The 26,609-nt window shown below is 46.0% G+C and overlaps 1 protein-coding gene across 2 annotated transcripts; it reads left to right on the top strand.

The window, feature by feature from the left end:
- The first annotated feature begins 3,698 nt into the window (after positions 1–3,698).
- On the top strand, positions 3,699–19,242 carry LOC113896074 (docosahexaenoic acid omega-hydroxylase CYP4F3-like). 2 transcript variants are annotated; one of them, XM_027548071.1, is made up of 12 exons: positions 3,699–3,915; positions 7,537–7,681; positions 8,739–8,792; positions 8,885–9,012; positions 11,888–12,009; positions 12,863–13,133; positions 14,599–14,665; positions 14,831–14,960; positions 18,065–18,198; positions 18,294–18,358; positions 18,503–18,585; positions 18,989–19,242. In XM_027548071.1, the coding sequence occupies exons 1-12, from the start codon at positions 3,718–3,720 to the stop codon at positions 19,164–19,166; spliced, it is 1,575 nt and encodes a 524-aa protein (XP_027403872.1). In that variant the 5' UTR covers positions 3,699–3,717; the 3' UTR covers positions 19,167–19,242. The 2 variants fall into 2 exon arrangements, with proteins under 2 accessions (XP_027403872.1, XP_027403870.1); XM_027548069.1 differs by lacking the exon at positions 7,537–7,681 and adding an exon at positions 5,814–5,958.
- The last annotated feature ends 7,367 nt before the right edge of the window (positions 19,243–26,609 follow it).

Here is a 26,609-nt window from a genome sequence, read left to right as displayed (position 1 = left end):
CTAGAAAGGGACAATAGACCCTAGCATTAACCATGAGTCATCTGTTCTCAAGCAAGTGCTTGTACCTTTCATGGGAGTAAAGAACAGTGTACACTCATAGACTTCAAGAGAGCTGATGTCCATGCCAGTGGAGACCAAGGCTCATGGCTGGTGTCCGTGTCCTCCTTCTGTCATAAAATAAGTGAAATAAAGGCAATTATTCAGGCTTAGTGATGACTGTGAGCCTGGAAGTGTTGTTATTAACAGTTAACTCACTTCAATTTATTTGAGTTTCACATTTGATTTTATTTGTAATTACCCTCAATTTTGGGGTTAGAAATTGAGGCACAGAAAGGTAAAGAGACCTGCCCAGATTCACTTAGTGGGGCCTGATTTGGCACCTGAAGTCCTAGTTCTCAATCTCAATTCTCTCTGGTTTCTACAGATCCCATGTATTGCTTGCTGCCACCTGGTTGGCATAGCACTAAGCAAGCAGTCAGCATGGTATTATGTGCAATGCTATGAATTTTTCCTTTTAAAAATATGATTTGTAATTACATAGATTACTGATCATAATGAAAAATGGTTTGCAGTCTTCATCTAAGAAAAGGGAACAATTGGTTAAATGTAGACATTTAACAGAATCATTGTTCCTCCTATTCCACCATCCCATTCCAGGTGTCGGGTATAATTTTTCAACATTTTCCATGCCTAAGCAAACACAGACACTCACATGACTAGGTTACTGAGGTGTCCTATCCCTTTGGTCAACGTAATAGTCGGGTTCTGGCAGAGACCTCAAATGAGCTACATAAGAGTTGATTTAAGTAGGGGCTGTTTACAAAGTATGAGCTCTACAAAGAAGGACTATTGCATGTCATTGGTTCTACAAGCATTAAGGCATTAATTGAGGAATTAAGGACTGTCTTTCCCATACTCTCCTGCTCAGCAGCTCCTCTAGGAGTCCCATCTTTCAAGTTTTCTGTCCACCTGAGACCACACCTCAGAGCAATTCTGGACAGGATCAAGAGAGGGCCAGGAGGAGATGGTATATCCATTGGAGATCCACTGGGCGGTGCATTCTGAATATGGTTGTATGATCCATCAATGTGGTGATACAAGGACCTCAAGATATCTCCCCACAGGGGTCACCATATTGCCTGAGATTCCACCACTATAAATGTCCCTAGATTAACCGAGCACTGTCCCTTACAAATAGAAGTAGAGCAGCATGGCAGAGGGGAAAGGCTTAGGCTTGGGGATAGGGCAAACATAGATTCCTTCCAGCTCAACAACTTAGGCTAGAGGCTTGCCTTCTTTGAGCCTCAGTTTGCTCTTCCTTTAAATAGGTGTCATTCCTCCTGCTATCCTTTGGGTCTCCTGCCTGATTAGCAATGTGTTGGCCAGGAGCACTGAGGGAAGGAGGAAGTATTATCTTGTTGCAGAACATCTGACACACAATGGGTATACTTTATGTAGAAGACCTCTCTCACAGAGAGAGTATAGTACTGTACTCTCTACAGTACAGCAGAGAGTACTGTACTGTATTTTATGTACAGTACCTGGCACACAGTAGGCATACTTCATGAATACCCAGGACACAGTACATGTACTTTGTGCAGTATGTTGGCAACTCAGTAGGCATGCTTTATGGAGAACACCTGGGATACAGGAGAAATGATTTGTTTAGAGTATCCAGCATACAGTAGGCACGCTTTATGTAGAGTATCTGACATACAGTAGGCATATTTACATAAAGCACCAAGCACACAGTTGGTGCTCTTAACACAGAGTACTTTGCACATAGCAAGGATGCTTTATATAGAGCACCTGGCACTGAGTAGGAAGCCTTCTGGAGAGCATCCAATACACAGTAGGCATGCTCCATTTGCAACAGCTGGCACAGAGTGAACCAGATTTGTGAAGAGTACTTGGCATGCAGTAGATAGGGAGGGGATAAAATCAGTCCTAAAGGAAATCAACCCTGAATATTCATTGGGAGGACTGATGCTGAAGCTAAAGCTCCAATACTTTGGCCACCTGATGTGAAAAGCCGATTCACTGGAAAAGACCCTGATATTGGGAAAGATTGACAGCAAGAGGAGAAGCAGGCAACAGAGGATAAGATGGTTGGATGGCATCACTGACTCCGTGGACATCAGTTTGAGCAAACTCAGGGAGATAGTGAAGGACAGGGAAGCCTGGTGTGTTGCAGTTGATGGGGTTGCAGAGAGTCGGACACAACTTGACCACTGAACAACAGCAAGATGCGTTTTATGTCAGCACCTGATATATAGTAGGTGTGCTTTATGTAGAGTTCCTGGCGCACTACAGGCATGCTTTCTGAGGTACCTGGCACACAGTTTTTACATACAGCTCTCTACACAGAAGAGGAATATCTGTGTGGAATATTGGCACAGAGAAGCGTGAGTACTAGGTGACAGGCCTTTTCCTTCATTCCATCTTTTTGGGGGGATCCTGATCTTCCCATCTTATTGTGAGACTCTCCTTGGTTCCTCTCTCAGGCTCTCATCCAACATCCCACTTTGCCACATGGGAAGACTGAGCCCAGGGAAGGTCAGCACAGCCCACAGTCAGAGTGAGGCTGCCCACTCAGAATCTCCCAACTCTGTCCTGCCCTGAGCAGGTCTTGTTCTCTATAAGCTCCTTGCAGCCTTATCCTCAAGCCTCCAAGTGCCCTCTTCTGGCTGCGGGCTTTTTATCCCATGAGTCCAGTGCAGGTAATGCTCTTCCAGGCTGGTTTCTCTGTTCCTGTTCCCAGAAATCATCTCTCAAACAAGGCTTCGGGCTGTTTGGAGGAAGGGCTTGAATACCTTTCCAGGCTGTGACCCAGATGGTAGAAACTTCATGTCTCTGAGCTTATTGATTCTGTGCTGAGACATGGTGCATGAAGCCCTCCTGGCCCATGCATGGAGCAGAGCCCCAGACATGTTTTGGGATAAGGCTAGGGCCAGGTCCTACTTACCTGGCACCTGAATATACATTCTTCTACCTGCTGTACCTTGACCCTGGAAGGGCAGGGCTCATTGTAAACTGGGAAGCCAAGAGTCACCTTTGCCCCAGTGTGCCCACATAGGACATATTGAGTCCTGAGGACTCAGTGTCAACAATGCGTGATTCTGAGCTGGTTCACAAGCTGCTTTCAATAGCGCTATGCTCCCCCTCCCCCCACCTTCTATGTGGGCAGCTGCCAGGTAAGGAGGAAGTAAGTAGGCTCCAGGGATTGGCTGGCTTAGCCTGGCCCCTGGCAGCTTCCCATAGGTTCAGGGGCCAAATAAAGCCATCCCAGGAGGAGAGGAGAGGAATTTGTGTGAGACAAGCCGCTCTTGACAGAAGGTGCCAGGCTGGGGGTCAAAAGGCTGGGGGTCCTGGCCCAGGGTAGGGAAGGCTGCTACCCAAGGCAGGGTGGCTCCAGGGAAAGAACTGGCCAGGGAGATGAGGGAATACCAGTGGGTAACTAACACACATTCTTTGTGCATGTTTGTATGTGTCTTTCTGTCTGTATTTCCCTATTCCTCTGAATTTCTGTGTTTCTCCCTCCCCTCTCCCAGTCCCTGTCTGCCTGTCTCTGAGCCCTTCTTGCCCATCCCAGCACTCCCCATCCCTGTCCTTCACTCCCTTGCTCCTCTCCCTCTATTTGTCTTTGCCTCACAACTCACCATCACTGCCTCTTCCTTCATCCTCAGGATTCAGCCTCCACTCTGACTGCCCCACAGGATGCTGGAGCTGAGCCTGTCCTGGCTGGGACTCGGGCCAGTGGCAGCCTCCCCGTGGCTGCTGCTGCTGTTCACTGGGGCCTCCTGGCTCCTGGCCCGCATTCTGGCCTGGACCTACACCTTCTACAACAACTCTCGTCGCCTCCAGTGTTTCCCACAGCCCCCAAAACGCAACTGGTTCTTGGGTCACCTAGGCCTGGTGAGTGTGGGCAGGAGCATGGGTCTGGGGGATCAGGGTGGATGGACTTCCTGAGGGTCAGGAATGGGGTTCAAGTTTGGACTGGGATCTAGGACAGCAGAGAAGCCAGGGAGGCCGGGGAGCCCCTCTTCCCTCACTCATTCATTTCCCTGCTCTGCCATCAGGACCTTCCCCACGTCCTGTCCTTCCAACCCTAGCCTGTTTTAGGGTCCATCTGCTGCATGCCTTGCACACATTATGAATCTCTGAGGCCGGGCTGCACAGAACCTGGTTCCCTGGCCTCTCCAGTTTCCATGGTGGCCTGGAGGTCCTCAAGGGTGCTGTCCAGGGTCTGCTCTGCATGTGGCCCCTTTCCTGTGTCTTTTCACTCTGGGTCACAGCTTCCTCACAGGAAATAGATATCACTTCCCTATTCCCACCTACAGGAGAAAAGCTCCCACCCTCTCCCATTCCCAGGACCCCTTCCTCTAATCTTACACCCCACCCTTGCCCCAAGATGTCCCATTAGGCCCCTCTCCCCATCTGGATAAACTTAGCTACTCACTTCCGCTTTCAGAGCCTTCTTAGACTTACCCCTCCTCCACACCCACCTATCTTGTGACTAGACTTGGACCTTTGACTTGGTCCTAGTCACAATTAATTAAACAGTTAATCACCCAAGTACTTATTAACACATCCCAGTTTGATGATCATTCTGGGGAGGAGACACTACAGTGCCCTGTCCAGGGCTGGCACAACGTAAACACTCTAAATATTTGATGACCCTGGTGATGAATATGACATCACCTCCCTCAGTCAAGATCAAATGGATGGGCATCCAGCTCCCCGCATTTCCCAGGCAGCTTCCCTCTCCTGCCTGGGACAAGAACTAAACTTGGGGAAGGACTTATAACAACTACTGTTCATTAAGGCAAAATTCACAATAATGGTATCCAAGGCTCATTGTGAAGATTTGCTGAGATTTTGGGTCTTAAAATGGTCTCAGCAGGTCCTGCAGGCAGCAGGAATGTTACAAAGTGACCTCAGTTCTGCCTTCCCCACAGGGCTTGGCTGTGGGGGCCATTCTTGTTTATACTTCCTTCCTCCAGCCCCTCTTGATATGCGACCTCGGCTGAGTCACACTCCCTCTCTGGACCAATCTCATCTAGTGCTTTGAATCCTCACCTTAGGTGCTTGGGGAGACGGGAGCAATGCACAAAAGTGAAAATGATGTCACCTGCCTAGAGCACCTGGGGTATTTGTCAGGTTTGAATGGAGCATTGTGAGGGAAGGGTGCTTCACCAGGAGAAAATCCACACTTCTTCCCCTTTGAGGGGATGTGGCCTCCATTTCTTCATTTGTAAGTGGCACAGTTGAAAGCGTTGTCCATACAAATAGACAGGATGTGCTCTGCACAGAGACTGACCATTGCGGGAGTTCCTAGGTCACAGTTCCTCGCTGATTAAAAGGCAGAGTTCATGTCTGTCCCTGGGGTCAGCCAGGGCTAGAAGGTCCCAGGTCTGCAGATCCTTTGCTATGCAAGGAAGCAGAGGCCATGTGGACTGGCCCAGAGATAAAAGGATGTGGGACCAAAACCCAGGGAGAAGTCTGAGGCCACCCTGACATCCACAAACCTCCCCCAAAAGGATTTCCTCCTGTGGCCACCCCTGGTGGACAACTCCCAGGAGGACCAGAAAAATTTGCATTCTCAAGCCAAGGTCCACCTCCCTGTGGGCACAGAGCCTGTCTTCTCCCTGTGCCCTGGGATAGACCTTTGGGACTTGGAGAGCCTCCAGGTCCCTCCCTCCCCCAGAGGGAAGAAGGAAGCAGAGATTCCCTCCATCTGTGCAGGATCCCACACTCCATCCACTGCAGTGGACTCTCCTTCTGCAGAGTGATGACCCTTACCTTGCTTACAGGTCCCCCCCACGGAGCAGGGCATGAGCAAATTAACTGAGCTGGTGGCCAAATACTCCCAAGGATTTAGGATCTGGATGGGTCCCATCACCCCCATCATCGTTTTCTGCCACCCTGACTTGATCCGGATCGTCGCCAATGCTTCAGGTACTCAGGCAGAGCTTGTGGTGATGGGTGCCATGGCACACTTCAGGGCTTCCAGCCCCTCCCTGCCAAGCTTCCATGTGGTCCCTACAGGACCCCAACCCCCCTCTCCTCCTCTCTCTGCCATCTTCTTCTTTCCTTCATGTATTCATCATCCCAATCTCATAGCCTCCTCCCTCCTCCCTTCTCCTATTGCCATTTACACCCCACCCTGGTGTCCTGGGTGAAAGACACCCCCAAACATAAAGCCTCAGATTAGGGCAGAGAGATCCATGACCTGGTGTGGTCAGAAATTGGCCAGAGGGAGATGAGCTGCGCAAATGCAGAGAAGAAGCAAGGTTCTCTGCTGGGGGAGGCTGGAAGGCTTCCTGAGGAGGAGTTGCTGAAACTGGATCTGGAAATTTTTTAAAATTTTAAAGCAGAGGATAGAATTATGCAGTGGGCATCCATAACATTCCAGGCCCCCTGCCAGGCATGTCCTCAGTCCCACCCATCCCCAGATCGAGAGCAATGTGGCCGGTGGCTGGTAGAAGATCTGGTTGCTATTTCCATGGCTATTTACCTCTCTGGTGGGTCAGTTTCTTTGAGCCTGTTCTTTGTTCTTGAACACTTCTAGTTCAGTGTCCTCCTTCTCCAGTCCCCAGGAATCTCCCTGAGGAAACTTCACCCAACCCTTGCTTCCTTCCCTTGCCTTCTGCCCCTCCCATACACAGATCAGGCAAGCAGGACAACAAGCAGCATGTGTCAGAGACCTGGGTTCAGACACCAGAATGCTGGGTGAACCTGGGAAGGGCCCATCCTCTCTCTGCCTGCTAAATTCTCCTTTAGCTGGTAATGATGGAAATGCAACTCTACATAATCTACCAAGAGAAAGAGAATCAACTGGTTGTAAAATCCCAGGTGGGTGTCTTCAAGCCCAGGTGGACGCAGGGCTTAAACAGTCCATCAGAGACAGACAATCTGAAGACAAAGAAATCTGTCTCCATTGTTTAGTTCTGTGTTTATCTGTGACAGTATCACTCTCATCCTGGTACAGATGAACCCATGAAGCTCAACCTTCATGGAACAGTTAGCTCATTCACAACACTTCCAGGAAAAGATACAGGGTTCCCTTTAATTTCTTTTGCCTGGGTCATAGGACCAATTCCTGCATCCCTGAAACTCTGAATTCCATGTCTTGGGGGCACAGGGTCCTCTGAGCTATTGTTTTGGAGCTAAGAATGCAGGCCCTGGATTAAACAGTCCTGGACTAGTGTCTCAGATTTCTTATCTGTAAGAATGTGAGTAAGTGACTCCATCACTCAGAGCCTCAGTTCTTATCTGGAATAAGGGAATGGAAGAGAAATCAGGGGCACATGGTGTTTGGGGTCCGAACAGGGAAAGGCTATTTCTTTCCCCACACCCAAGGGACCCCAACTGTCATATATGGAGGATAAGGGGAAGGAGCCTTGCAGGAGGCTGAGGACTAAGGAGTTGCTGTTAAAGGCGGTGCATAGGCTCAAGTCAGGATCACTTTCCTACAAGTTCTTCCCTCTGGCAGCCTAGAAGAGTGTGAATTGGGTCCTATTTGTTCCTCTCCAGATTCAGAGCTCAGAGGACGTTCTCCGGTACACACAGGGCCTGGCCAGCACCTATGGGGATATGTCCTGCTGGTGGGTGGGGCCCTGGCACGCAGTCATCCACACCTTCCACCCCACCTGCATCAAGCCTGTGTGCTTTGCTCCAGGTAGACATGCCCTTGACCACAGCTTGCCCCCTGTCATAGGCTCTGTGTGCAAGTGACCAGGATGCAGGCAAGGGGGCATGGCAAAGATGCCACTGTCTCCCATTGCAGAATCCCACCTGCCTGACCTCTGGGCATGTCTGTGCAATGTCTGCTGAATGGCCACATCTGGTCATGTTTATATTTCTACTTTGATTCTGGTTACAGCTGATATGTGTTATACCTGGTGACACTTGCTGTATTTTATAACTGAGCTCAGAGATGGTCTCAGTCACCTCTGGGGCTCAGCTATGGCCAAAGACATTTGAGGCATCTTGGAGTCTCTCTGGTTCTCGTCTGTGATGCCATTAGAGACTCTCTGGTTCTCCTGCTGGTCACTCCTGGGGTACATTTCGGATTTATCTGCAGTCTGGGACTCAAAGCCACTCTGAGGAATGCCTGAGACCTTATGTGAGTCTCGTCTGATGCACGTCTTAGGGCGGGTCTGGGTCTCACCTGGTTCAGGTCTGTATCATCAGTGTATTCAGGTTCTGTCTGGAGCCTGCCCGGGCCACACTCAGGTCAGGTCAGATGGTCTTCAGGTCCATGGCAGAGCTGTTGTGTCCTGTCAGGTTGCGTCACACATGTTGGGGCCACGTCAGGGCATGTTAACACATGGGGCCATGTCAGACGTCTCGGCGGGGGGCGGTCACTGCTGGGGCAAGTGTGGTGACCTTGGTCCCCATAATGATGTTTTGTAGAGTGCTGGGTTATGCTTGGGTGTTCAGAAGATGCCATGTCAAGGAATGCTGGGCACGTTGTGTCATGTTGGGATGTATCTAAGCACATACAGTCATGTCTGTGGGCTCTGCCTTTGCTCTGTTCTGTGCTGTAGCCTGGTCTGGTTCCGCCCTCCCCTCACACCACTTCCACATTTCCTGTGCTCTTGGCCCCATTCTGCTATGGATGGCTTGGAGGGCGAATGCAGATTTCTAGTTAGGATTCTCCACTCCCCACCAAAAGCCCCTTCCCTCCCCTCTCTCCTTGGGGAGAGGACCCTAATGGTCCTCATTCATGTCAGCTGCTGTCGCACCAAAGGACGTGATCTTCTATGAAGTTCTAAAGCCCTGGCTAGGTGAGTAACTGTTCACAAAGGGGGCTGGGGACATCCCTGGGGACCCAGGGGAAGGTCTTCCTTTGCTTACTCCCTGTGGCTGTCTCTGCTAGGGGATGGGCTCCTGCTGAGTGCTGGTGACAAGTGGAGCAGGCACCGTCGCATGCTGACACCTGCCTTCCACTTCAACATCCTGAAGCCCTATATGAAGATTTTCACCAAGAGCACAGACATCATGCACGTGAGTCTCTTAAACCCAGGGTTCCAGCTGGAGTCTGGGGGACATGGAGACTCATAGACATCTTATTTATAATTCTGGCTCTTCTAAGTGGCTTTGAGTCTATTGTTCTTCCTTTCTGAGCCTCAGTTGCTTTGGCTATAAAATTAGCATAATGTGATCCCTGCTGTCAGTCAGTAGAGCTAACATATTGGAACCAGATCCCTGGCACACAGTAGGTGCTCAGAAGGCATTAGTTTCTATTCTACCTTGACAGAAGCCTTGGAATCTTGAGACATGTTTCATAATAATAATGAATATTGGACTAGTTCTTTCTAAATAATAAATCACTTGAAAACAAGAAGGATTTTAGTATTGACAGCAAAGGTCAGCCCAGGTGGCTCCGCAGTAAAGAATCCTCCTGCCAGTGCAGTAGCCACAGGAGACACAGGTTTGATCCCTAGGAAGATCCCCTGGAGGAGGAAAGGGCAACCCACTCCCATATTCTTTTGGGGATAATCCCTTAGATGGAGGAGCCTGGGGTCACAGAGAGTTGGATATGACTGTGCACACAGGCACACTGACAGCAAATCTATGAGTCAGTTGCTTGGTTCTTCTAGATGGAGATGGGGTCACTCATGTATCTGTGATCAGCTATGGGTCTGATAGTGTTGCGCTGCATCCTGCAGGCCTGCAAGCCACAGAACTGAAGAAGGAGCTGGAGTAAGAAACAGAGACATCCATGTTTTAATGGATACAGGGATCTTGCATGTCTGAAGCAAGGTCCTGGAGTGATACCCCACCATGTGCAGCAGACAGCAGGAAGGGCAAGGCAGAAGTCTTCCCTACCAGGGTGGGGAGTGGGATGTAACCAGTTGTGGGGGAATTGATGTCAGGTTGTTTAATAAGTTACCAAGAAAACTAGTAGAGGAGCCCACCCTCTCACTACCGCTTTAATAAACTATTATGATGGAGATGCTTTGATATAAAGATGAGAACAATCACCATCTGAGGCTGAAGACAAGTATGTAGAATTTACTCATTAGGCTCCATGATTAAGAGGAAGGTCTGTCATGTGAATAGGGTGTAGGTGAAGCAGGGACTGGTCAAGCATGGGATGTACAGAGAACAAGAGGACAGCTGTGTTGGGTGGCCTGACCATACAGGTAGGAAGCATTGCTGGTCTGGGTCAGTCCTGTCACAGGTTTGAAGCTTGGTTGGCTACAAGCTGATCTAGGATGATCTCAGCTGTGGTACCTAGACTTCCTTTCATGTGATTCTCTCCCTTCAAAGGGCATCTCAGACTGGTTCAAATGGCAGAGGCAGGATTTGAGAAGACTGAGAGGAAGCTGCAATGTGCCTTGGGGTCTAGGTTTGGGTTGGTCATCTCATCATTTTCACCACAGTCTATTGGCCAAAGCAAGTCCAAGGCAAGCTCAGGATCAAAAGATGCTGAAACAGGCTCCACCTCCAAGTAGAGTTACTGAAAAATTACATTGCAAAAAGTTTGGATACATACATAAGGAAGTGAAGAATTAGAGGTCAGGCTTTTGTGAAGTGCCTGTAATTTTTCCATACTTGCAAGCTGACAAGTGAGCTTATTACTGTTTTATGGATTCTGCCGGAATATGTGAGACTCCTGGGTCATAGACAAAGGTTAGCCCAGCAAACAACATGTGCTGCTTGTTGGTTTGCATTCTTCATCCAAGTCACCGAATCTCATGCAAGTGACACAGGTGGGCTTCTATAGATGCCTGCTCATGTAGTATGTTTTATCACAGGGGAGGGAGTACTAGGTTTAGGGACTCTACGACTTTTATAGCAATTAGAAGCAATCCTAATATTTGTCCAGGAGGAGTCACTACCTCACTTCTCAAGGCTGTCTGCTACAAACACAACTCTGAGAAATGGGCCAGGTAAAGAACATCAGGGCCTTCCAATTTTTTGGCCTACCCAGAAAAAATGTGCGTGGGTACTCTGGGCCCACAAAGGATTAACTCTTCTAACATAAAAGGAACATTTTCCTAATCGATTTATAACAATGAAGATGATAAAACCTAACATTTGTTGTTGTTGGTTGGTCAGTCATTAAGTCCTGTCTGACTCTTTGCAATCCCGTGGATTACAACACACCAGGCTTCCCTGTCCTTTGCTAGCTCCCAGAGTTTTCTCAAACTCATGTCCATTGAGTCAGTGATGTCATCTATCCATCTCATTCTCTGTCACCCCCTTCTGCTCATGCCCTCAATCTCTCCAAGCATCAGGGACTTTTCCAATGAATCCGCTCTTCACATCAGGTGGCCAAAGTATTGGAGCTTAAGCTTCAGCATCAGTCCTTCCAGTGAATATTCAGAGTTGATTTCCTTTAGGATTGGTTGGTTTGATCTCCTTGCTGTCCAAGTGATTCTCAAGAGTCTTCTCCAGCACCAAAATTTGAAGCATCAATTCTTCAGTGCTCAGCCTTCTTTATGGTCCACCTCTCACAGCCATACATGATTACTGGAAAAGCTATAGCTTTGACTATAAGCACTTTTGTAGGCAAGATGATGTCTCTGCTTTTTAATACACTGTCTAGGTTTGCCATAGCTTTTCTTTCAAGAAGCGTCTTTTAATTTCATGGCTGCTGTCACTGAATAACAATTGTTAGCACTTAACTTTATTTAAAGTTGACCAATGATACATAAGTATAGAGCACAGAGCCAGGATTCACAAACCCAGATCTCCTGGCTCCCAGCCATGGAGTTTATATACTAATAGTAACACAAGCCCAGTCCTCCCCGGGGCTGGGTGCCTGGGACCAGGAGACAAAGTCTGGGGGAGTGCATCTTGGTGTTTGGGATTAGGGAGGGGCACCAGGGAGGCAATTCTCAGCTTCAGCTGTGTCCTCTTCTCTGTTCAGGCCAAGTGGCAGCACCTGATCAAAGAGGGCCACACCCATCTGGACATGTTTGAACACATCAGCCTCATGACCCTGGACAGTCTGCAGAAATGCATCTTCAGTTACGACAGCAATTGCCAGGAGTGAGTCTCAGCCCAGGGCCTGGGAATGTAGACCCACTAGAGTAGATGAGGGAGGGAGGGTAATCAGAAGAGTCTTCCTGGAGGAGGTGAGTCAGAGCTGGACATTGAAGGACAGAGAAGGGAAAGAGAAGGAGCTATTCCTGCAAGTAGGTAGAACAGTTTGATAAAGGGCAGGAGGTTATAATGAACAAAGTGTGTGCAATAGTGATGAGACACTTCGGAAATAAGGTTGGAGAAGTGAGCAGGTTATATCTTAAGGGCATTTGAAGCCAGACAAAGAGGATATGAACTTTATCCTGAGGTTTCCAGGAAGCTATGAAAAGTGCTTCAGAAGATGAGAGTCATGGTCAAATCTGAACTCTAACATCTGACTCAAGAGAAGACTGACCATAATGTAGACCCTGGATGGTGTTGACAATGGATCTAAGAATAGGGAAGTGAATGAAAGTGAAAGTGAAGTCGCTCAGTCATGTCTGGTTCTTTGTGACCCCATGGACTCCTCTGTCCATGGGATTTTCCAGGCAAGAGTACTGGAGTAGGGTGCCATTTCCTTCTCCAATTGACCTTCTAGCAGAAGATCTGAGCTGAGTGGACAGTTTTGGAGAAAAAGGGCAGATACTGGGTAAGAGAGAGAGGAGAAGCTGTGCTCTGGCTGCCTGGGGTATGGAGGCAGCTCACAGAGATGGGAAGTGGATTGAAAGAGTCTGGAGCATGACTCTCGTGGCTCATCACCATACTGGATCTATGGGCCCACCTGTTCTTGGAGCCTCAGTTTCCTGAAGGGAGGTAGCCTTCGGTTTCTGAGTTTCAGGTGTTTTAAGTTCTTGCATCCCTTCGTGCTCTCATTCTACAGGAAGCCCAGTGAATATATTGCTGCCATCTTGGAGCTCAGTGCCCTTGTTGCAAAACGACACCAGGAGATTTTTTTGCACATGGACTTCCTGTACTACCTCACCCCAGATGGGCGGCGCTTCCGCAGGGCCTGCCGCCTGGTGCACGACTTCACAGATGCCGTCATCCAGGAGCGGCACCGCACCCTCCCCAGTGAGAGTATTGATGACTTCCTCAAGGCCAAAGCGAAGACCAAGACTTTAGACTTCATTGATGTGCTCCTGTTGACCAAGGTGGGCTCCTCTGGTTTCTTGTTCAAGAAGTAGAATGGACCTTGGGAACTTGATTTGATCAAAGAACTTGGACTGGATGCAGAGGGCACTGGGGAGCCATGTGAGATGCTCATGGAAGGGAGGGGTGGGTTAGGATAAGTTTTAAAGATGACCAATATGGAATACTGCCTGCAGGAGGGCTGCTAAATCTGAAATTTTGTAAGGGGCCTGAGATTTCACTCTACTTCCAAGTTAATAAGACAGGATATGTGCATATACATGTGTGAGCTCAGTCATGTCTGACTCTGTGACCTCGTGGATTGTAGCCCACCCTCGTGCTCTGTCCATGGGATTTTACAGGCAAGAATGCTAGATTGGCTTGCCATTTCTTCCTCTAGGGGACCTTCCCAAGCCAGGGATCAAACCCATGTTTCCTTGTATCTCCTGCGTTGGCAAGCAGATTCTTTACCACTGAGCTACCTGGGAAGTCTCACATGTCTGTATACTTGCATACATATATACACATGTATGTATATATACAGAACCCTAGATAAGAGCAACCTATGTATTATTTATAGCAGTAACAGTAGTCAGAGTAGAATTGTAGCCTTGGTTCCCCATCCCCAAATTCCTTTGAGGGCACCATGATGCTTCTATCTTTACATGCAGCCATGCTCTCATGGAGGGGAAGTACTGCCAAGTGTTGAATTCTAGAACTCTTTTTTTTTTTTTGACCACCCCATTTGGCATGCTGGATCTTAGTTCCCCAACCAGAAATGGAACCTGTGTCCCCTGCAGTGAAAGTGTGGAGTCTTAACCATCAGACTGCCACTGACATTCTGAATTTTAGAACTTATGCAAGATATATGCTCCCTTCTTCCATACAAGGGTGGTCAGGGAGAGGGAAAGAGAGAAAGAAAAGAAGAAGGGAGCAGTGAGGAGGGGAGGAGGGGAGACAAGAGGAGAAGATATGAAACAATATGAAACAAGAGTAGAAAAGACAGACAATGTTCTGGAGTTTAAACAAATCCTCACTGGAAAGAAATTGAAGTCTATAGATCTACAGGTTTATAACCCATTCCTTATCTTTAGGGGAGAAAAGGAATCTCTGAATTTATTGGGTTGCCAAAAACCCAAACAAGCTTTCTGTCCAACCCAATACTATCATACAAAGTGAGCAAATGGCACTGGGGCAATGTTCAATCTCTAGTTTCTAAGTTTCCATTCAGTCATTCTTTAACCCAGGTTGCATCATGTAGAAACATGAAAATATTTATGGATCTTTGATTCCATTCACCAGGGACAATTTAAGAGGCAAAGTGGTCAAGAGGAAATCTGTGTGGTGGGTCCTCTAGTGATAGTGTCCAGGAGTTCAAGGTGGCCTTGGGTTTCTAGATGGATGATGGAGATGTTCAAAGACTGTCTCAGGTTAGACTCAGGTGCCTTCAAAGCTGGTGTGATTCTGGGGATCTTGCTTTCTCTCCAGGATGAAGATGGGAAGGGATTGTCAGATGAAGATATCCGAGCTGAAGCTGACACCTTCATGTTTGAAGGTGAGGGTCCCAGTGTAGGACTACAGGAGGAGAAAGAACTTGCTGAATGGACCCTGGGCCACCCTATCCCTCCCTATCCTCTCCATGGGCCTTAATTCGAGGGAGCTGTCCATGCTCTGGTGCTGAAGTAGCCCAGAGACCCAAGCCTTTCTGAATGCTTCTCAGGCCATGATACCACAGCCAGTGGTCTCTCCTGGATTCTGTACAATCTTGCCAAGCACAAAGAATACCAGGAGCGCTGCCGGCAGGAGGTGCAAGAGCTCCTGAAGGATCGTGAGCCTAAAAACATTGAATGGTAAGTCCAAGTCTCCTGGTCTATTTCTGAGCCCCTCTCATTGGTTCTGTTGAGAAGAGATGGTTGGTTGGTTCTGGCATCATTGCTTAGTAGGAATATGATCAGAGACTTGGCAGGATCTAGTACTAGAATACTTAAAAAAATAACTATTAGGCAAACTGTGAGGAAGGGAAATGAGTGCTATTGGGCCACAGCTGTTGTGTTTTGTGGTTATCCAATTTTGAATAAGTTAACTGTATCACCTGCTAAGAATTTTAATTCAATTCAGTTTAGTCACTCAGTCATGTCCTACTATTTGTGACCCCATGGATTGCAGCACACCAGGTTTTCCTGTCCAGAACCAACTGACAGAACTTGCTCAAACTCACATCCATTGAGTCAGTGATGCCATCCAACCATATCATCCTCTGTCATCCCCTTCTCCTCCTGCCTTCAATCTTGCCCAGCATCAGGGTCTTTTCCAATGAGTCAGTTCTTCACATCAGATGGCCAAAGTATTGGAGTTTCAGCTTTAGCATCAGTCCCTCCAATGAATATTAGGACTGATTTCCTTTAGGATTGACTGGTTGGATCTCCTTTCAGTCCAAGGGACTCTCAAGAGTCTTCTCCAACATTACAGTTCAAAAGCATCGATTTTTTGGCCCTCTGCTTTCTTTATAGTCCAACTCTCACATCTATACTTGACTACTGGAAAAACCATAGCATTGACTAGATGGACCATTGTTGGTGAAGCAATGTCTCTGCTTTTTAATGTGCTGTCTAGATTGGTCATAGCTTTTTTTTTCCAAGGAGCAAGCATCTTTTAATTTCATGGCTGTAGTCACCATCTGCAGTGATTTTGGAGCCCCAAAAATAGTCTCTCACTGTTTCCATTGTTTTCCTATCTATTTGCCATGAAGTGATGGGACCAGAGGCCATGATCTTAGTTTTCTGAATGTTGAGTTTTAAGCCAACTTTTTCACTCTCCTCTTTCACTTTCAACAAGGGGCTTTTTAGTTCTTCTTCACTTTCTGTCATAAGGGTGATGTCATCTGCATATCTGAGGTTATTGATATTTCTCCTGGCAATCTTGATTCCAGCTTGTGCTTCATCCTGCCCATCATTTCACATGATGTACTCTGCATATAAGCTAAATAAGCAGGGTGACAATATACAGCCTTGACGTACTCCTTTCCCAATTTGGAACCAGTCTGTTTTTCCGTGTCCGGTTCTAACTGTTGCTTCTTGACCCATATATAGATTTCTCAGGAGGCAGGTCAGGTGGTCTGGTATTCCCATCTCTTTAAGAATTTTCCACAGTTTGTTGTGATCCACACAGTCAAAGGCTTTGGCATAGTCAATAAAGCAGAAATAGATGTTTTTCTGGAACTCTCTGGCTTTCTTGATGATTCAACCAATGTTGGCAATTTGCTCTCTGGTTTGTCTGCCTTTTCTAAATCCAGCTTGAACATCTGGAAGTTCTCAGTTCACGTACTGTTGAAGCCTGGCTTGGAGAATTTTGAGCATTACTTTACTAGCATGTGAAATGAGTGTAATTGTGCGGTAGTTTGAACATTCTTTGGCATTGCCTTTCTTTGGAATTAGAATGAAAACTGACCTTTTGCAGTCCTTTGGCCACTGCTGAGTTTTCCAAATTTGCTGGCCTATAGAGTGCAGCACTTTCACAGCATCATCTTTTAGGATTTGAAATAGCTCAACTGGAATTCCATCACCTCCACTAGCTTTGTTTGTTGTGATGCTTCCTAAGGCCCACCTGGCTTCGCATTCCAGGATGTCTGGCTCTAGTCCAGTGATCACACCATCGTGGTACCTGGGTCATGGACATCTTTTTGGTATAGTTTTTCTGTGTATTCTTGCCAACTCTTCTTAATATCTTCTGCTTCTGTTAGGTCCATACCATTTCTGTCCTTTATTGTGTCCATCTTTTCATGAAATGTTCCCTTAGTATCTCTAATTTTCTTGAAGAGATCTCTAGTCTTTCCCATTCTATTGTTTTCATCTATTTCTTTGCATTGATCACTGAGGAAGGCTTTCTTATCTCTCTGCTATTCTTTGGAACTCTGCATTCAGATGCTTATATCTTTCCTTTTCTCCTTTGCCTTTAGCTTCTCTTCTTTTCTCAGCTATTTGTAAGGCTTCCTCAAACAACCATTTTGCCTTTTCGGATTTCTTTTTCTTGGGGATGGTCTTGATCACTGCCTCCTGTACAATGTCATGAACCTCTGTCCATAGTTCTTCAGGCACTCTGTCTATCAGATCTAATCCCTTGAGTCTATGTTAAGAATTTAATATACACTATTGATACTATGTATAAAATAGATAACTAATAAGAACCTACTGTATAGCTTAGGGAAACTATTCAATGCTCTGTGGTGACAGAATGGGAAGAAAATAAAAAATGAGGCGATACATGTAGCTGATTCACTTTCCTGTACAGTAGAAATAAATAAAATGTTGTAAACCAACTATACTCCAATAAAAGTTTTTTACAAAGGAATTTAAATCACCACCCAAAATGAAGGGGATTAAAGAAAAATAATTCAGTCCCCTTACTGGATCTTCAATGTCTATAAAAGTTTTCCAGTGAATTCTCTTGTTTACTAAGTATAAAATCACTGTCTGCCAAAAATTACATATTCACCCCACATTTTGAATTGCATTATGCTCCTTTTTCACATCTAATTGCATTACCTAGTGTCTCCAGTGCTATAATAAATAAGAGTAAACATTGAATCTGATCTTTTACTCATTTGCCTTTTGACTTTGCTGTCTTGCCATAAATAATATTTTATTTTTATACAAATTTGTAAACTTATGGTTGGCTTTTCCATGTTTTGCTTTAAAAGGTGCTAAAAATACCTCACTAAACTTCTTCTGGTACTTCTATGACATTGCTTTTTTTTTTTTTTTCTTTATTTTTAAGAACCATTATTTTGATGTATGATGGACAAAGAAAAAGCTGTACATAAGAAATGTATACAACCTAATGTGTTTGGAGATATTTAAACCAACAATCCAATTTTGTTCTAGGCAGAGAGGGTCTTATGGGGCACAAGGAGGGCTCTATTTTTGCTCACTGGATAATTGTCATGGGGTTTCCTCAGGGACGACCTGGCCCAGTTGCCCTTCCTAACCATGTGCATCAAGGAGAGTCTGCGATTGCACCCCCCAGTCTCGGTCATCTCCCGCCGCTGTACCCAGGACACTGTACTTCCAGATGGCCGGGTCATCCCCAAAGGTGCCCACAATGACTAGGAGAGGAGGTTCCTGGTGAGAAAGAGGGGCCAATCGGGCAGGTGGGACCTAGACCTGACTGCCCCTCCTCTTCCACAGGTGTTATCTGCCTCATCAGCATTTTCGGGACCCACCACAACCCATCTGTGTGGCCAGATCCTGAGGTGATACCTCCCCCACCCCCCACCTCCCTTATCCTTATCCACTCCCCTCAGGGGACCCAGGGTTCTGACTTCTGGCAAATCAGCCATCACCTCCCCCTACTATACAAACACCTGCCAAGTAGCCCTGTCTTGTCTTGCCCCCAGGTCTTTGATCCCTTCCGCTTCGACCCAGAAAACATCAAAGGGAGGTCACCTGTGGCTTTTGTTCCCTTCTCCGCGGGGCCCAGGTGAAGACAGCGGCCATCTGAGATGGGGGTGGAGAGGTGGGGGTAGGGGGCTGGGGGTGAAATTCCAGGTTAAGTGTGGGGCCAGGAAGGGGGAAAACTTTAAGATGGTCACTTTCTCTCCACTCCCCTCAGACATTATGGTAAGAGTCTGGGGAATGGTGGTGGGCTCAAGGAGGGGTTCATGGTGTGCTGAGGGGACCCGCTCCCCTGTCTACTGGTCTGAGTTCAGCAGTGGAGAGTGGACTAGGGTCTGGAGATATGCAAGCCCACATACGGTTCCAGGCATGGTTAGCCTCTTTCTCTATACTGTGGGTGGGAATGGGGGTTGTGGGCCAGATACCAGGTGTTTTGGGGTCCGGGTGAGGGTTCCGGGTGCAGTCAAAGCCCCCACTCCCACCCACAGGAACTGTATCGGGCAGACATTCGCCATGACTGAGATGAAGGTGGTCCTGGCGCTGACGCTACTGCGGTTCCGCGTCCTGCCGGACAAGGAAGAGCCTCGCAGGAAGCCAGAGCTGATCCTGCGCGCAGAGGGCGGACTTTGGCTGCGGGTGGAGCCGCTGAGCACAGGGCAGCAATGACCCATCACCTTCTTGCCTGGGATCCATCGTGACCCTAGACACCTCCAGATTCCCAGGAATAAAACTATGCTTCTCATTTCCGTTCCAGTCACATCGAGAGCCAGCCGGGGCGCTTGGGGCCTGGGAGGATCTAGGCGGGTGGGCGTGGCTATGAACCTGGGAGGTAGAGGGAAGGAGGGAGGGGAGGGGAATGGGGGCAGGTATAGTTATAATAGCTGGAGCTACATCTTGGATCATGAGGACAAGACTACTCTTTAGGGAAGGTGGAACAGAGAGCTAGATGCAGTCAGGATCAGATGTCCCTGGATCCACCATTCCATCCCTACAAAAGTCAGCATTCCAGTCTGCCATTTACTAGCTGTTTGATTTGGGGAAAATCATATCACTCTCTAAGCCTCAGTGTCTTTATTACATAACAGTAGCCACTTCATTGCCATGTTGTGAAGATTTATAAGCAAGCGTGTGTAAATGACTGATAATATCTGGTAAGCATCTTCAATAAGTGTTCATTTCCTCCCTTCGTTTTGCATCATTTTCTCAAACTTAAAATGTTTTAAAGTTACACATTTAAGTTTTAGGACTTATGAGAACCTCTGTTGAAGAAAACTGTCATTAGAAGATTCAGTAAATTCAAAATGCCCATAATTACATCTGTTACATAGTTACAAGCTGCTTTGATGTGACGCTAGTCTGAATCTAGGAGCCGAAAAAAAATTTCCCCTCAGGGAAGCATGACCCAGGATTTCGTGTTCGTCTAGATGTTCTAGGAAGTGGGGGTCAAGAGGGTCCACAACAGCACAACAGTGAGAGGTGGTGAAGGGGGCAGGAGTGGGCCATTTCCTTCAGCACCTGGGACAGCGGCTGCTCCAGGACTAGCCCCACTCAGGCGGTAAGGTGTCCTGGGATAGTCAGTCTCAGACCCTTTCAGGGGCTAGAAGATTCTTTGGTTGCAAAATAAGAAAGAAATCTTGTAAAATGATATAAGTAAATATTTAATATATTCTAAGCTGAAAATTGCATATATTTTTCTTTTCCTTTGGTTCTTTAAAATGTTTTTCTTTTCCCACAAATGATACCCTGTCATAGAAGAAGCTATAGATAAGAAAAAGTAACAAATAAAAATCATATCCATAATCTAAACATATCAAAGTAATCTCCATTCATATTATCTCACATAATCTGCTAAATTTAAAATTCTAGGTAATCCTTGTTGTTGCTGTTCAGTTGTCCAGTTGTGTCCAACTCTTTGTGACCCCATGGACTGCAGCACATGTAATCCTTATATCAGTAAAAATTTTACCTTGTATCTAAATGTATTACATTTACATATAATCTCCTTCTTTTTTAAACTTCTTCTTAATAATGCTATTTTACTGACTAAGAGGGCTTCTTCAGTGGCTCAGCAGTAAAGAATCCACCTGCCAATGCAGGAGACACAGGTGTGATCCCTGGAGGCGGGCGTAGGAACCCACTCTAGTATTCTTGCATGAAAAATCCCATGGACGGAGGAGCCTGGCAGATTAAGTCCCTGAGGGTCTCAAAAAGTCAGATATGACTGAAGCAACTGAGCATGGCACAGCACTAAGAAGCACATGAAAATATACCCAACATCATTAATTGTTAGGGAAGTGCAAATCAATGCAACAATGTGATATCAGGTCACACTCACTAGGATGACAAGAAAATAAAACAATGGAAAATAACAAGTGTTGGTGAGAATGTGGTCGTTGGAATCCTCATACATTGCTGTTGAGAATGTAAAATGATGCAGTAACTGTGAAAAATTGTCTGGTGTTTTTCCTCAGTAAATTAAACCTCTTGTCCAACTCTTTGTGACCCCATGGACTGTATCTCACCAAAGTCTTCTGTCCATGGAATTCTCCAGGCAAGAATACTGGAATGGGTTGCAATTTCCTTCTCCAGGGGATCTTTCTGACCCAGGGATTGAACTCAGGTCTCCTGCATTGCAGGCATACTCTTTACTGACTAAGCTACATGGAAGACCTCAAATTAAACCTAGAATTACCAATTGACCCTGCCATCCTACACCTAGGAATGTACCCTCAAAGAGTTGAAAACAGGTGTTTAAACAAAATGTTGTACACAACTCTTCACAGTGGCACCATCCACAGTTGCTGAAAGTTCAACTTTGGGAAGCAATTCAAATTTCCATTAAAAGAAAAATGAATAAATAAAATGAGGTATATCCATAACAAGAAATATTATTGAGTCATAAAAAGAAATGAAGCAGAGACTTCCTTGGCAGCCCAGTGGTTAAGACTCCGTGCTTCCAATGCAGGGTGTGTGAGATTGATCCCTGGTTGGGAAACTAAGCCACATGCCATGGCCCAAAAAAATGTTTTTAAAAAAGGAATGAAACACTACAACGTGAATAAACTTTGAAAACAGGCGAAGTGAAAGGAGTCGGACACAAAAGATCACATATTATGTGATTCCATTTATATGAAATGTACAGAATAGGTAAATCCATAGAGATAGATCTAGGAGTTGGAGGAGGAAACAGAGAGTGACTGCTAATGGGTACAGGTCTCATTTTCAGATGACAAAAATACCTTGGAACTAGATAAAGGAGAGGTGGTGGTTGCACAACACTGTGAATGTACTAGAGGCATGGATTTGAACACTTTTAATGTTATGAATACACAGAAGAATTGTACAAAAAAGATCTTTATGACCCAGATAATCATGATGGTGTGATCACTCACCTAGAGCCAGACATCCTGGAATGTGAAGTCAAGTGGGCCTTAGAAAGCATCACTACCAACAAAGCTACGGAGGTGATGGAATTCCAGTGGAGCTACTTCAAATCCTGAAAAATGATGCTGTGAAAGTGCTGCACTCAATATGCCAGCAAATTTGGAAAACTCAGCAGTGGCCACAGGACTGGAAAAGGTCAGTTTTCATTCCAATCCCAAAGAAAGGCAATGCCATAGAATGCTCAAACTACCACACAGTTGCACTCATCTCACACACTAGTAAAGAAATGCTCAAAATTCTCCAAGCCAGGCTTCAGCAATACGTGAACCGTGAACTTCCTGATGTTCAAGCTGGTTTTAGAAAAGGCAGAGGAACCAGAGATCCAATTGCCAACATCTGCTAGATCAAGGAAAAAGCAAGAGAGTTCCATAAAAACATCTATTTCTGCTTTATTGACTATGCCAAAGCCTTTGACTGTGTGGATCACAATAAACTGTGGACAATTCTGAAAGAGATGGGAATACCAGACCACCTGACCTGCCTCTTGGGAAACCTATATGCAGGTCAGGAAGCAACAGTTAGAACCGGACACGGAACAACAGACTGGTTCCAAATAGGAAAAGGAGTATGTCAAGGCTGTATATTGTCACCCTGCTTATTTAACTTATATGCAGAGGACATCATGAGAAATGCTGGGCTGGAAGAAGCACAAGCTGGAATCAAGATTGATGGGAGAAATATCAATAACCTCAGATATGCAGATGACACCACCCTTATAGCAGAAAGTGAAGAGGAACTAAAAAGCCTCTTGATGAAAGTCAAAGAGGAGAGTGAAAAAGTTGGTTTAAATCTCAACATTCAGAAAACTAAGATCATGGCCTCTGGTCCCATCACTTCATGACAAATAGATGGGGAAGCAGTGTCAGACTTCATTTTGGGGGGCTCCAAAATCACTGAAGATGGTGACTGTAGCCATGAAATTAAAAGATGCTTAATCCTTGGAAGGAAAGTTATGGCCAACCTAGATAGCATATTGAAAAGCAGAGATATTACTTTGCCAACAAAGGTCCATCTAATCGTGGCTATGGTTTTTCAAGTGGTCATGTATGGATGTGAGAGTTGGACTGTGAAGAAAGCTGAGCACTGAAGAATTGATCCCTTTGAACTGTGGTGTTGGAGAAGACTCTTGAGGGTCCCTTGGACTGCAAGGAGATCCAACCAGTCCATCCTAAAGGAGATCAGCCCTGGGTGTTCATTGAAAGGACTGATGCTGAAGCTGAAGCTCCAATACTTTGGCCACCTCATGTGAAGAGGTGACTCATCGGAAAAGACCCTGATGCTGGGAGGGATTTGGGGCAGGAGGAGAATGGATGACACAGGATGAGATGGCTGGCTGGCATCACTGACTTGATGGACATGAGTCTGAGTGAACTCCGGGAGTTGGTGATGGACAGGGAGGCCTGGTGTGCTGCGATTCATGGAGTCGCAAAGAGTCGAACATGACTGAGTGACTGAACTGAACTAAACTGAACTGAATATTATGAATTTTGTGAATGTATGAATTTTATGTATGTTTACCTCAACCAAAAATGTTATTTTATCTTCCATTTTTCTTGTAATCTGGATTTTTCATACACTAATATATCATGAACATCTTTCCACAATATATAGTCAGGCAAAACCAATACAATATTGTAAAGTTAAAAAATAAAATAAAAAATTTAAAAAATCTTTAAATGTTAAATATTCAAGCCATTCTTTATTTTTGATCTTTTTATGAATTCTCTTTATGCACTTTGATGGCTTGACATATCATTACCAATTGTAAATTGAGTTACTCTTAATCACATAGCTTTTGGTGTAGAAATTTTATTTCTATAGCATTTTGCACATATATTCATGTAAGATGTGGATGTATTTAAGCACTTTTCATACAGCATGACAGGCTTGGTGACTCCACAGACATTGATGTTTTGGGTCCTATTAAAGAAATAGACCACTGGAAGGCAGGAGGCAATGACACTTCAACTCCCCCAGATAAACACCAATTTCACCTCACATCAATCTTATGGATTGGAGAGATTAAATCATTAGCTCAAGGTCATTCAGTTGATGGGTGGCCTTGTAAGTGAAGGGTAAGTTCAGTCAGCTTGGCTTCAAATGTCATGCCTCACCTCCCAAGGAAGTGATTTTCAAGGTGTGTCTCAGCTCCACATGCATCAGGTCACCTGGAGAACACCTGTAGGCTTATCAGATGAGACTCTTTGCTGGGTGGTGCCTAACATTTTTAATGCAATATTATTGACAAGGAATTCATTCACTTGTGTAGAAAATAAGATGCTCAGTGAAATATATTGGTCTTCCATATGATGTTCTTTTCCCAGTTTTTTCATCTATACTTTTTACATATCATTTCATAGTGTGTGCATGCATGCTCAGTCGCTTTAGTCATGTCCGATTCTTTCCAACCCCAAGGACTGTAGCCACCAGGCTCCTCTGTCCCTGGGATTTTCCGGGCAAGAATGGGTTGCCATTTCCTCTTCCTGGGCATCTTCCCAACCCAGGGGTTGAACTCAAGTCTCCTGCATTGGTGAGCAGATTCTTTACCCACTGAGCCACCTGGAAGCCCATCATTTCACAGTATATTTATGTAAATAATATATATGCTTCTCTTAAAATTGTATGTAATTTACAAAATTTACAAAAAGTAAAGTTTGCTCTATTTGGTGTACAGTTCTGAGTTTTGAAATGTCTAGAGTCCTATAACCACCATATATATGGTTAAAAATCTTTTCACCCAAACTCCTGCCAAATATGTAGGACAATCTAGGAGCCATGTCCAGTCATGTTGGGGCATATTGTGTCATGTTGGGGTGTGTCTAAGCTCATAGGTGGTATCTGTGGGCTCTGCCTTTGCTTTATTCTGTCTTGCAACCTGGTCTGGTCCTCCCTCCTCCCTTTACCCTTCCTTCTAGCTTCCTGTGCTCTTAACCCCATTCCTGCCATGCTGGGCTTGGAGGGGGAATGCAGATTCCTGGCTGGGAGTCTCCAACCTGCACCAAAATTCCCTCCCCTCCCCTTCTCTCTGGCCCTTGATTGTCTTCATTCATGTCAGCTGCCATCACACCAAAGGACATGCTTTTCTACAACACTCTGAAGCCCTGGCTGGATGAGTAATTGTGGGTGAAGGGGTTTGGGGATGACCCTGGGGACCCAGGAGAAGGTCCTCCTTTGCCCACTCCCTTGGCTGTCTCTGCTAGGGGATGGGCTCCTGCCGAGTGCTGGTGACAAGTGCAGCAGGTACTGTCACATGCTGACACCCGCCTTCCACTTCAACATCCTGAAGCCCTATATGAAGATTTTCACCAAGAGCACAGACATCATGCGCGTGAGTCTCTTGAACCCAGGGTTCCAGCTGGAGTCTTGGGGATAACAGGGACTCAACAATGTCTTGTCTGGAATCTGACTCTTGTGGGTGGCTTTAGGGCCATGGCTCTTTCTTTCTGAGCCTTGGTTTCCACAATTGAAAAATGAGGATTATGTGATCCCTCATTTTTGGGTGGCCAAGATGATATAATGGAGTAATGTTCCTGGCACACAGTAGGTGCTCAGAAGGTGTTAGTTTCTATGTTTCCCTCACAGAAGGCTTGAAATCTTGAGACATGGCTGATGATAATGATGAATATCATGTAGTCATTATTCCAGAGTAACAAATCACTTGGAAACAATAAGTGCTTAGTATTGACAAGTTTGTGAGTCAGTGGGCTGGTTCTTCTGGAGAAGGCAATGGCAACCCACTCCAGTACTCTTGCCTGGAGGATCCCAGGGATGGGGGAACCTGGTGGGCTGCCGTCTTATGGGGTCGCACAGAGTCAGACACAACTGAAGTAACTTAGCAGCAGCAGCAGCAGGCTGGTTCTTCTGGACACGGATGGGGCCACTCATGTATCTGTGATCAGCTGGGGTGATCAGGTGGTCCACTGGAGGTCAGATAGGAAGACTTACTGATCTGAGGTCAGTCCTCTCTCATCTTTGTGGCTTGGCTGACTGCAGGTGGATCTTGGATGACCTCAGCTGAAACAACTGGATGTCCTTTCATGTGATTCTCTCCCTTTACAAGGCATCTCAGGCTTGTTCACATGGGCAGAAGCAAGGTTCCAATAGACTGAAAGGAAGCTGCAATTCTCCTTGGGGTCTAGATTTGGGATGACCACTTCATCATTTTCACCAGTCTATTGGCCAAAACAGGTCCAGAACCAGCTCAGAATCAAAGGATAGTGAAAGAGGCCCCCACCTCCTAAGAGAAGTTACTGAAAAATTACACTGCAAAGGGTTTACATATATATGTGGGAATGAAGAACTGGAGGTCAGGCTTTTGGGAAGTGTCTGGGATTTTTTCCATACCTGCAAGCTGACAAGAGAGCTTATTACTGTTTCATGGATTCTTCCAGGAGACGTGAAACTCCTGGGTGAGAGACAAAGAGCAATTTATTACCCTCAGAAGGCAACAACATGAGCTTCTTGTTGGTTTGCATTCTTCTTCCAAGTCACTAAATCTCATGAGGGTGACACAGGTGGGCTTTGATATATGCCTGCTCATGTAGTATGCTGACGTATATGCCTGCTATTGTATTATGGTTGGGGGGGGGGGGGTAGGTTAAGATATTCTGTGACTTTTATAGCAATTAGAAGCAACTGCCCCAATACCTGTCGAGGAGGAGACAT

Source organism: Bos indicus x Bos taurus, chromosome 7, assembly GCF_003369695.1.
Source record: "Bos indicus x Bos taurus breed Angus x Brahman F1 hybrid chromosome 7, Bos_hybrid_MaternalHap_v2.0, whole genome shotgun sequence".
NCBI lineage: Eukaryota > Metazoa > Chordata > Mammalia > Artiodactyla > Bovidae > Bos > Bos indicus x Bos taurus.
Note: the sequence above shows the minus strand (reverse complement) of the source record. Positions and strands in the feature narration are given on the sequence as shown.